The 11,891-nt window shown below is 42.7% G+C and overlaps 1 protein-coding gene across 3 annotated transcripts in view; it reads left to right on the top strand.

The window, feature by feature from the left end:
* Positions 1-639: 639 nt before the first annotated feature.
* Positions 640-11,891, top strand: part of LOC139970844 (uncharacterized) — an 86,094-nt gene continuing 74,842 nt past the window's right edge. The window contains exons 1-6 of one of the 3 annotated variants that reach the window (XR_011794233.1): positions 640-814; positions 3,676-3,873; positions 4,543-4,785; positions 5,305-8,910; positions 9,759-10,033; positions 11,077-11,210. Coding sequence is in view for 2 of the 3 variants with exons in the window: in XM_071976880.1 (XP_071832981.1) it covers positions 752-814; positions 3,676-3,873; positions 4,543-4,785; positions 5,305-8,910; positions 9,759-10,033; positions 11,077-11,210 (4,519 nt within the window). In the remaining variant the exon portion in view is untranslated. The remainder of the gene's footprint in view (positions 815-3,675; positions 3,874-4,542; positions 4,786-5,304; positions 8,911-9,758; positions 10,034-11,076; positions 11,211-11,891) is intronic. The other 2 variants (XM_071976880.1, XM_071976881.1) reach the window with 2 other exon arrangements.

The raw sequence follows: 11,891 nt of genomic DNA, 5'->3' as shown, positions 1-11,891 counted from the left end.
TGTAGAAAAAGGGCACATTTTTAACCTGAGGAAAAGTGGGGGGGGGGGCACGTGCCCCCGGTTCCGCCGCCCTTGACCTGGATGAAGTAGGGAAAGCAACTTAGTTGGAGATTATGGCTTCAGCACTAGGCAGAACAGGGAGAAAAAAGAGTCGGAATTCTAAACGTAGATATTACACATACACGCATGTATATATAGGCAGACAGGTACACACCCACGGACACGCACACACACGCACACACACACTCAATATTAGTCATTCGACCCCTTTAAACTAGCATCCCCGCGTTAATGCGCAACTACCGTTTGGAATTACAGGAATTAACCTTATTATGTGTCAATTACATTAGTCAAATCTTAGACTTGTAGCACGTAGTAACTGACTTTTGTGTTTTCTTACTTTCATAGATGGTGCTGCCCCTGAATCCCGTAGCTTGTTGATATGGTGCAAGTTCACAGGATTAAAGGTGTGGGGGGGGGGGCTGGGGGCTTTGCTCAATTACTGGAGCGTGCTTCCACGAGCAAGCGTTGCGATCATAACACAATTTCTATGGATCATAATCACAACCTTAGGTAGAGCTCTTCTAATGTATTTGTGTACAACCCCCTCAAATTTCAGCATCATGATTTTTCTACTCGCAGAACTAGCCCATGTACATTTTAGCGAAGCAAGACAATCACGAGTGTAAGGCAACCCGAACCTGCTCCAAAATGCTGTGATACGTCCACATTGCTCGAAAAGAACGACAGAATGAGCACTGGTGGAAAGGGGAAGGCCCATAAAATATTAGCGGCGTTATCTGGAGAAGAAAAAGTACGTGATTATAGATACATTTCATTGTTGAGAACCGTCGTACTTTCACTAGTTTAGGCTGCAATAGCGTACGACTTACGGCCGACTCGCAGTAACGTTAGGCTAGTTCAGTTTTACACGTAGGATAGTTTCACTAAGACATGACATCGCGCAACATTACTAATAATGTCTACAAACGTCCACGAGATATTTTACATATATAAAACGCTACCGTATACACAAAAAGACTCACATGAGTCTTTGGCTCATAGGTTGATTGCAGGAAGTAGTTGTTGATGGTAGTGTGAGGAAGCATGGTGGGTTGAGTATAGTTGCAAAAATTTGCAACTCCTCCATCCATCTCTAGTCTAACTAAGCCTGCACAGAAATCACAGTTAAAACATGTTTCTTATGCATAGTTGACTTTATGAAGCTTTGATTCAGTATCACAGAGTCATTCAGGGTTGAAGAGATTGACCTTGGAATATTTGTCACATAAAACTAAGACCATTATTAATGTATCGTGGACTGAATCAAACAGACACGTTTTGTTATCGAAATAAAGTGAGCACAATCCTAGAGATTGCATATAACAATGCTTACTGCAAAGCCAGGTATTCCAGTTGAGGGGTATATTGCTATTGCTCCTATATTTATAGCCTGGCCCTAGTGCACTAAGTTCAAAGACCTAGGGGCCTAGCTAGGCCAAACTTCTTTCAAATTAATTCTGCATATTGTTATGCTTGTGGCTGTTTGCTCGATCTTTGGTGCAAAAGGGATGACATTCTTGCTTATTCAACTGACCTCGGTCACTTAGCTATACGATGCATAAAGTCATGAAGGAAAATTATTTTTCTCACAATCCAACGAGCAGATAGTGAAATTGCACAGGTTTTCAGGATGTAGCACTTGTACTAGAATAGTTTATAGTACTTAACCAATATTTGCTAATAATATTATGCTCAGTATAGGGCTACCTTATATGTTTGGTCGGAAAACAGGTCACTGCATCCTGGGAAGGGATATCCCCCTTTGTTTTCTTTGAATTTTTAAAGCGTGAGTTACATAGCAACTGGTGGCATACGTATTTACAACAAAATTGATCACCAGTTTAGTATAAAGTGTAAAAAAAATTCCATGCAAAAGGTAGTGAATTACTGTAATATGTTTTAGCCAAAATAGATTGACTATTAAATTTAGCAAAACCTACTTCGGTAGACTTTTTTTTGAGTGCCCTCAGTTGGTGATTGAGCTGTTGTGTTTATGTGTTTGAAAATGATCGTAAATATCAAGCTTTGGAGAAATTAAGTTTGAGGGTGGGATAATATATTTTGTTGCCAAAACTATATATTTTGTTGATAAATCAGTATATGGTAACCCTAGATCAGCATCTCTGAATAACTATTGTCTTTACATCAAAAATTATTGCAGAAGTGTAAAAAAAGAATGCTAGGAAATGTGGCCTGGCTTATGTAGACATGCTTGCCATCCTTAATTTCAAATATTCTGTTCAAGATAGTAAAAAAATTCTTTTTTTAACTTGAATGTCACAAATAATTTTGTCAGAAAGATAGCAAGTGAGCAATTTTTCTGGCTGTCTCTCTTCAATAACAAAGTTGTACCGTAATGCGCATTTTGGCAAGAATCGGTTAAACTACCGTAGCATTGCACTAAGTGTTCATTTACAAGACGATCAGAATTGATTATACACATGCAAGTATGCCATCCACATTTAACTGATGATCAGGTAACTAAGCAGAGCAAAATGGATAACCAAGGTTGGGTTAATAAGTACAAGAGTATTGCTTTATTTAAACCAACAGTCAAGTTGAATAAGAAAGAGTGCCATCCTTATTTGTAGGAACATCAAGTTAGTATATAGCAACCACCGTGTGTTATATGCAAGTTAGGCCCTATTACAGTTTTACCTAAATTCAGCAATGTGTTGGCTCCATCATATATACTGTAAATAATATATCATTTTATAGAAAGTTGACAAAACACTAACATCTGAATATCTGCTTTTGCAAGTATGCTATGACTGTCAATATTGGCTCTCAGTCGTGTAGTAGACCTACACCTATGTATTGTAGTCATGATTCTATAACCACAACTCATGGTACCCCTCATTGACTCATTAACCAATTGACTCAGCAAACGGAAGGTACTTAGCTCATGGAAGGTACTCAGGAAATGGTAGGTACTCAGGAAATGGTAGGTACTCAGCAGATTGAAGGTACTCACCTAACGGAAGGTGCTCAGCTGATTGTAGGTAATCAGCAAACATGTTACTCTGCTAACGGAAGGTACTCAGCAAACAGAAGGTACTCAGCAAACTAAAGGTACTCAGGAAATGGAAGGTACTCAGGAAACAGAAGGTACTCAGCTAATGAAAGGTACTCAGGAAACAGAAGGTACTCAGCAAACTAACAGTATTCAGGAATTGGAAGTACTCAGCAAACAAGGTACTCAGGTAACGGAAGGTACTCAGCAAACGAAAGGTACTCAGGAAATGGAAGGTACTCAGCAGATGGAAGGTACTCAGCTAACAAAAGGTACTCAACAGAAGGTACTCAGGTAACGGAAGGTACTCAGGAATTGGAAGGTACTCCGTAAACAAGGTACTCAGGTAAAGGAAGGTACTCAGCAAACAAGGTACTCCGCTAATGGAAGGTACTCAGCTGATTGAAGGTAGTCAGTACACAAGGTACTCTGCTAACGTAAGGCTCTCAGCAAAGGAAAGGTACTCGGGAAATGGAAGGTACTCAGCTAACAGAAGGTGCCTAACTTTACACGTCATACCTTTGACTGCAGTGTCCACTGTTTTAGTCACTCTCACACCAAACTTATCCATAAATACAAATATTTTCTGCTTCTTTCAGGCTGCCAACAAGAATCAAGAAGACGACAGATTGAGAAGTCTCCAGGCTCAGGCCGCTCAGTGGCAACACCAGAAGCAATGGGAGTCAGTATCTCAACAGCAGTGGACCGACTACTACCAACAGATGCAGTATTACCAGCAGACTTACTCCAGCTGGCAGCAACAGCAACAGACTTCACCGTATGCTAGCCTCACTCTGGTGAGCAGAATCTGTTTCTGGTCTACTAACTCTGACTACCACTGTACAATCAAACTTGTTAACAGGCATTAGAAGTAGCAGCAGTATGATATAGTGTGCAGTAGTACTGTAGTAGTACATGACGAATAAGAAATATTAACAAGATATGTCATATTTTTTGATAGTCTAGTTCAATATTGCAACAGCAACAGACTGCACCGTATGCTAGCCTCACTCTGGTTAGCATCCCACAGAATCAGTTTCTGGTGTACAGTACTAACTCTGACTACCACTGTATAATCAAACATGTATATTAACGGGCATTAGAAGTAGCAGCAGTATGATATAGTGCACAGTAGTAGTAGTACATGACGAATAAGAAATATTAACAAGATATGTCATCTTTTTTTTAGTCTAGTTCAATATTGTATCGATAAATGCAAGAAGTGGTTTGCTCATCTCTGAGCAATGTATAAGAGTCAAAAAAGAAATTTAAAAAAGCCATGCACTAAAGGTGTGTTTCCAAACCACAAGTTGACTTCATCTTCTCATGTTGTGTAACTTTTGTGTGATAGGATTCTGTCGTGGGTAGTATGTTTAGACTCGTTTTCTTTTGTTAATAAAACAGAAAAGTTACAAACAAAAAAAACGAAATGTTCTGTCATTTAACATTTTGGTCACCCTCTGTAGGACGAGCTCCAGTCAAAGAAAGATGTCTGTCAGAAGCAGCTAGACGATTGGCTCAAACAGTTCCAGAAGTGGAAGGATGATCACAAGAGCCATCCGAATCAGGATCAGTTTGTTCAATATGAGCAGCAGTGGTCGCAGTGGCAGAAACAGATGCAGACGATGCTACAGGAATTGGACAAACACATCAATGAATTGACCAAGCCTGCGTCGGCAGTCTCACAGGCTCTGTCAACCAGTGGCCCTGTAAGTAACACAAACATGCAAATCTCAAATAACTAGAAACCTGTCCTATCCGATCTTATGATGCTTCACTGGAGGTGGAGGAGGAGGGGGGGAGGGGTAAGGAGGGAGTAGATGCTGTGGAAAAGGTCTTTATTGAAAGTTTCATTTCATGAGCGAAATACAAATTTGCAGAAGGCATGTGTAGGATTAAAATCTTTGCGACTGTTTTTCGTAAACTGGAAACATATATTATAGATATTTTTCTTATGTTAATGGGGTATACCCATGGTGATGGTCGTTAAAAAAGAAATGTCAAATTATGTTAAAAAGCAAATTGCTTCTTAACAGAGTTTTCTTGCTCTTTACTCCCGCATTGGTGGCTCTTTGCATTGTTTACGAGAGAGTACAGTGTGTATGGTAAAGATAGAGTGAAACGAACCACCTCTGACGTGCATTGGAAATTTGAACGGGATATTGAAAAAATGCCCTTTTGAATGTTCATCAATATCAATGATGTGTGTTGTTCTTGTCATGTTACAGGGACATTTGGTTGGGGCTGCATCGATGACAAGACCAACATTTACAGGCAAAACGGGTGACGCTAGTCAGAGACCAGGTGCCCAACAATTGTCTGATCCCAGACTGAGGATGGCAGGAATAACTCCTGGGTCTGCTGAAAGGGAAGGTCCAGGCACTAGAGGGTTTGATGGCCCACACCCTCCAGGGTTTGATGTTTCAGGTCAAAGAGGCTTTAATGAGCCTAAAAATTTTGATGGCCCAGGACCAGGTGGCTTTGATGGACCAGGATCAAGAGGATTTGAAGGTCCAGGGCCTAGAGAATTGGATGCTCCCAGACCTAAAGGCTTTGATGGGCCTGGACCCAGGGGCTTTGAAGGTCCAAGACCAATGGGATTTGATGGTCCTGGTAGAGGCTTTGATGGCCCAGGTCCCATGGGTTTTGGCTTACCAGGTCCAAGAGGATTTGAGGGTCCAGGTCCAATGGGATTTGATGGACCAGGCCCAAGAGGATTTAATGGACCCGGTCCTAGGGGATTTAATGGTCCAGGACCCAGGGGTTTCAATGGACCAGGACCCAGGGGATTTGATGGACTGGGACCTAGGGGATTTGATGGACCAGGTCCTCAAGGTATTGGTGGACCAGGACCCAGAGGATTTGATGGACCAGGACCCAGAGGATTTGATGGCCCAGTTCCTCAAGGTATTGATGGTCCTGGACCCAGAGGATTTGATGGACCAGGACCCAGAGGATTTGATGGCCCAGTTCCTCAAGGTATTGATGGTCCTGGACCCAGAGGATTTGATGGACCAGGGCCCAGAGGATTTGATGGACCAGGGCCCAGAGGATTTGATGGACCAGGTCCCAGAGGAATGGATGGACCAGGTCCTAGGGGCATTGATGGACCAGAACCTAGAGGCATTGATGGACCAGTCCCTAAAGGCATTGATGGACCAGGCCCTGCAGAATTTGATGGTCCAGGCCCAATTGGCATTGAAGGACCTGACCCTAGAGGATTTGATGGACCAGGCCCAGGAAAATTTGACGGACCAGGTCCTAGAGGCAGTGATGGACCAGACCCTAGAGGATTGGATGGACCAGGACCCAGAGGATTTGATGGACCAGGTCCTAGGGATATTGATGGACCAGACCCTAGAGGAATGGATGGACCAGGACCAAGAGGATTTGATGGACCAGACCCAAGAGGATTTGATGGACCAGACCCAAGAGGATTTGATGGTCCAGGACCTAGAGGATTTAATGGTCCAGGACCTAGAGGATTCGATGGTCCAGGACCTAGAGGGTTTGATGGTCCAGGACCTAGAGGATTTAATGGTCCAGGACCAAGAGGATTTGGTGGTCCAGGACCTAGAGGGTTTGATGGTCCAGGACCTAGAGGGTTTGATGGTCCAGGACCTAGAGGATTTGATGGTCCAGGACCTAGAGGGTTTGATGGTCCTGGACCTAGAGGATTTGATGGTCCTGGACCTAGAGGATTTGATGGTCCTGGACCTAGAGGATTTGATGGTCCAGGACCAAGAGGGTTTGATGATCCTGGACCCGATGTTTCTCAGACAGACAGATCGGATAAACCCAATGTTGGAGGACGTGATCAGGGTAGAAATAAGAGGAACAATCCAGGAACAGCTCGCAGAGGGAAAAAACAGAAGGGTGGGGGCAAAAAGAAACTTCCGAGTCTTTTGGAGATGGATCCTGTAATTCCAAAACTGACAAACCAAGGAAAAGGGGAAGAAGCCTTGGAAACACCTAATTTGCTGGGAAAAGGTGAGACAGAAGCCAAGAAGTTAGAGGGTCTTAACAAGGATATGGTGGATGAACCTGGGCAAGGAGAATTAAAAAATGAAGGAACTAAAGATGTCGGAAATCCTCCACCGTCAGAATTTGTCGAACCAGATCCGAGAGGAGTTGATAGTCCAAGGCCAGATTTAGACTTAAGACAAGATCCAAATGGTAGTCCTAGACCTGAAGAATTTGATGGCCCCAGACCACATGGGTTCGATAGCCCAGGGCCAAGAGGATTTGATGGCCCTGGGTCAAGAGGATTTGATGGACCAGGACCACACTTTGATGGTCCAGGTCCTGGAGGCTTTGATGGTCCTGGTCCCAGAGGTTTTGATGGTCCTGGTCCCAGAGGCTTTGATGGTCCTGGTCCCAGAGGTTTTGATGGTCCTGGTCCCAGAGGATTTGATGGTCCTGGTCCCAGAGGATTTGATGGTCCTGGTCCCAGAGGCTTTGATGGTCCAGGCCCTATGGGCTTTGGTGGTCCTGGACCAATGGGTTTTGATGGCCCTGGACCAATGGGCTTTGATGGACCCGGGCCAATGGGCTTTGGACCAGGTCCAGGATTTGGTGGTCCTGGACCAAGAGGGTTTGATGGACCAGGACCAATGGGATTTGATGGACCAGGGCCTATGGGCTTTGGACCAGGTCCAGGATTTGGTGGACCTGGCCCAATGGGATTTGATGGCCCTGGCCCAATGGGATTTGATGGACCTGGACCAAGGGGCTTTGATGGACCTGGCCCAATGGGTTTTGATGGACCAGGACCTGGACCATTTGATAGGCCTGGTGGTTTTCATGGGCCTGGTATGAGACCTGGCCTTGATAGACCTGGTCCAGACCATTTTGAGGGCCCCAGACCTATGGATGGGGATGGCCCACATCCTGGAATGCGCGAAGGGGGAGACGGAATACCACCGGAGATGTCAATGGGTTACAGTGCCGCAGAGATGATGGCGATGAGTGCTGCAAATGCAGGCAGCAGTGTTCAGGTTTGGACGGCTGATTTTGATGCTCGACAGAATCAACCGTTATTCCCATCAGCAGTGGTAGCAGCAGCCTTTGACTCTGACGCCAAGTCTACTCCAGCGACTGTAAGCGATGCTGCCCCAATCAAGAAACCTGCATCCGAAGAAGAAGCCATGCAGTCGACTGTGGAACACGAAAAGGCCAAGCTCGAGGAAGCCAAGGAAAAGACCTTGAAGGAATTCAACAAGAAAGTAGCGGACGAGCTGAAGATGATCAGGGTACAGCAGCAGCAACTCCGAGAGCTGCAAAAGATGATATCAGTGACAAAGGCCAAAACGGACAGTCCGTCATCGGCAACGGTCACCCAGACCACGGCTAGTATCTCGACCGGTACGAGATTGACTCAAGCTGTCAATGCCCCGAAGACACCCGCAGCTAGACCGACCGGCAAGTTGATCAAATCTTTTAAACCAGCTCCCGTAAATGCTGCCAAGACTTTTCCCAAAGTATCTAATACACCGAAAGCCAAGCCGCCCGTGAAAGACTCTAAATCCGACGCCAAGGGTAAAAGTGAGAGGAGACGATCCCCCGAGAGACGGCGATCCCGGTCTCCGGAGAGAAGACGTTCCAGATCTCCGGATAGGCGGCGTTCCAGGTCTCCGGACAGGAGGCGCTCGCGATCCTCTGATAGAAAGAGATCGAGGTCCGTGGAGAGGCGCAGGTCCCGCTCAATCGATCGGTACGATGATAAAAGACCCAAGTACGATGACCACAGGCGATCTCGGCCAGAGAATCGTCGTAACGAGCGATCCGGTGACAGATTGCCATGGAAACAGCCAGACTACGGTAAAGATAATAAGGTAAGCCCTACTTTAACTTATATACATATATTTATATATAAGCATTTGCTTTCAACAAATGAATTTGTAATTCATTTAGTACTAGTTTATATCTAAAGGAATAAAAAAGTGACAAAAATGCTTGCAGAAACATTAGGATATCAGATGGTGGTCATTGTTCATTGCCATACCTACTTGGTACAACTATACATGAACACATACTGTGTTTATTTGCAGAACATTAATAATACCTTTTTTTAAGCTCAAAGCTTCAATTGATGAGGTCAATCTTCCTGACAGAAAATTGTATCAACACTGTCAAAAATTGATCCTGTTTGCTCAGTTTTTGATCTAAATTCTCAGGTATTTACTAGGTTCCTATGGGAACTGATAGATTGCGAGAATTTTTAGCTGTTTCTTCTATTGTCTGAAATATGCCAATTTCGAGATAAATGATTAATTTTGCTGTTGATTTTGGTCTATTTAGTGTTCAAAATTTTGTTGTTTAAAAGACCATTTGTCATTTGCATGCATGATTTGTCTGTATTGGGTTGTAATGACTGTATAACTACAACAGCTGAGCTTACAATAGTATGTTACACCGCTTGGATTGATTATCGCAGCTCTGTTAAATTTTCCCCCTCAACCCCCCCACCCCGAATGGCATTTTCATGTCTCATTTGTAAATCTATGATTCAAGTAAAACGGCAAACTGAATGTTTGACAGCATACGGTTGCCTCTGTTTCATAGTTGTGTGGACACCGTCAATGCAGCCAATCTTTGGTTGTTTTTGTATGTGCGTACGGTTCTTAATGGTAATTAGTCATTGACCACCTATTTTTACGTCTTCTTTACCACGCGGTTGCAGGACAACAGAGACAGGAGATCACTTAGTCGGGAGAGACGATCCAATTCTTTCAAGGAAGGCAGCTCCGACAGATCATCTCATCCAAGGTTCAGGGAGGAAGAGAGAGACAGAAAGGACAACTTCAGGAGAAACAACGGTCCGAGCAGAGAGCGAGAAATGCAGCCCAATCTACCACCGAAAGGAGACGGCAGACCTCGTGAAGAGCAGGCCGGTGCGTATTTCAAGGACACTTACACGAGGGTGGATCAGAGCCCCGTGGATAGGAAAGAGGACCCGTAAGTTCATTTTTTGTCTGTATATATTAAGTAAACTTTAGGTCAACTTTCTTCAAAGAAACATGATAGCTTGAAATTTGGACTAAAATATGAATTGACTTAAACTTAAATGTTAAATGATTAAATTGCAAGAATTGTCTTGTATTTATTTTATCCCCAAGAATGCAAAATCAAGTACCCACTCAGCAAACTTAACTATGTGATAATCTAATTTGGAGTTACAGAGAGCAAAGTCACATTTTGTCAATTTCTTTGAACGATATTAAAGGCATTGCAGACTGCGTGCCACGCTCTGAAAAAGTTAACTTTCCGTTTCTTGCAAGTGAAGTTTTCTGGTTGTCGCTACAAAATGCAGACAGTGGTGAAACTTGATACCTTGTTATCTTTAGCTGGACCTGAGATGTCTATAGCTGTATCGTTTGTAGACTGTGCTGTGGGTATTGACCGCAGCTGTATGTACTGACTGTACACTTGTGTCTAATTACCGAAGGTAGCAAGCTGTGTGCGTATTTTCTGGGATCGATAGTGGTGTCTAACACTTCTGTTATACCTCATTCGAAACTAGGTCAGATTACTGGCATTAGATGTTTCTTTTTGTGCGTGTCTTCACACCCTTTAAATATGTTGTAGTCAAGTCGCTGGGGAATATAATCATTGGTCATTTTACTCACTACCATTCCTTGGAATTGAAAAGAGCAAAGATATTCTTGACTAGGACCCTGATCGAAACTAGCGAATATTTACAGGGGAAAACTGCTTGTTCTATTTGTGATTTATTGGATAACATCGGTTGAAAGCTAGTGAGGTACCTTGTTTTGATCAATTGGTATCTCATTCTGCTCAAAATTTTCACAGAAACTGCTGTAAACATGTAAAAGGCTAGATTCCACTATATTTGATAGTTTTTAAGATCTATCAAAAGGAGCCATTTCTAATGCAGTATGAAATATTAAGTAACAGTTTGTTAAATTAATAATATTTTGTTTTAATTGAGATGGATTCCTATTTCTTCTTCTTCCATTTTTGGTTGACATTTCGAACAGGAAATTCACAGAAGATCCGCTATCGTCTCATTTAACGGTCCGGGAAGGGGCCACTGCCCCGGTGGTCTTTGATTACGGCCATGCACCTAATGCAGAGCACTTCAATAACAGTATTGCAGAGATGACTGCGATAGGTTCGTAGCAAATGAAGCATTTCAATTTCTGAAAGTATTTTGTGAAATGAAATGTAACCTACTGCTCCGTATGTATTGCGATAGGCCATCTAGATACGAACATAACAGTTTGATTAAGGTTGCTCACACAAGTTTAAACCTTTTCATCTTTAACTTTCTTGATGATGCAAATAATAATGACTGTGTATTATATATATATTTTTTAAATCAAAATTTGCATTATTAACCATATTCCCATTCATAAGACATAGATCTTTAAAAACAGTTTTTTTATCAGTGCAGATTGCATTTCTATAGCACTCTTAATTTTTGGAGAAATCACACTTTAAAAGAGCTTTGGGTCATTAATTTAAAGTGACTGGACTATGCAGTCTAATACACAGACAGTTAGGTCAGTTCCTCAAATGCAACACAAAAATCAATGTGGGGAAACAAGAGACTTTTATGGCCTAAAATGACATGTTTAGAATGTGTTACAACTTTTCAAGGACATATGTTGTTGAAATGGCATTCAAGGATCTGTTGTTTATATGAAGATGAACGAACATGTCTCTGTTGAGTTCTTAGAACAAATTATAAAACAAACAATTAAGCATTAAGGTCTACACTGAGGAGCTGATGTCATCAATGATTTAGCATTAAAGGAGCATTCCAGGGATTGAGCATATTTTAAAGGATAAT

This window comes from Apostichopus japonicus, chromosome 8, assembly GCF_037975245.1.
Source record: "Apostichopus japonicus isolate 1M-3 chromosome 8, ASM3797524v1, whole genome shotgun sequence".
Classification (NCBI taxonomy): domain Eukaryota; kingdom Metazoa; phylum Echinodermata; class Holothuroidea; order Aspidochirotida; family Stichopodidae; genus Apostichopus; species Apostichopus japonicus.
The sequence above is the reverse complement of the archived record's forward strand: the minus strand, read 5'-3'. Positions and strand labels throughout refer to the sequence as shown.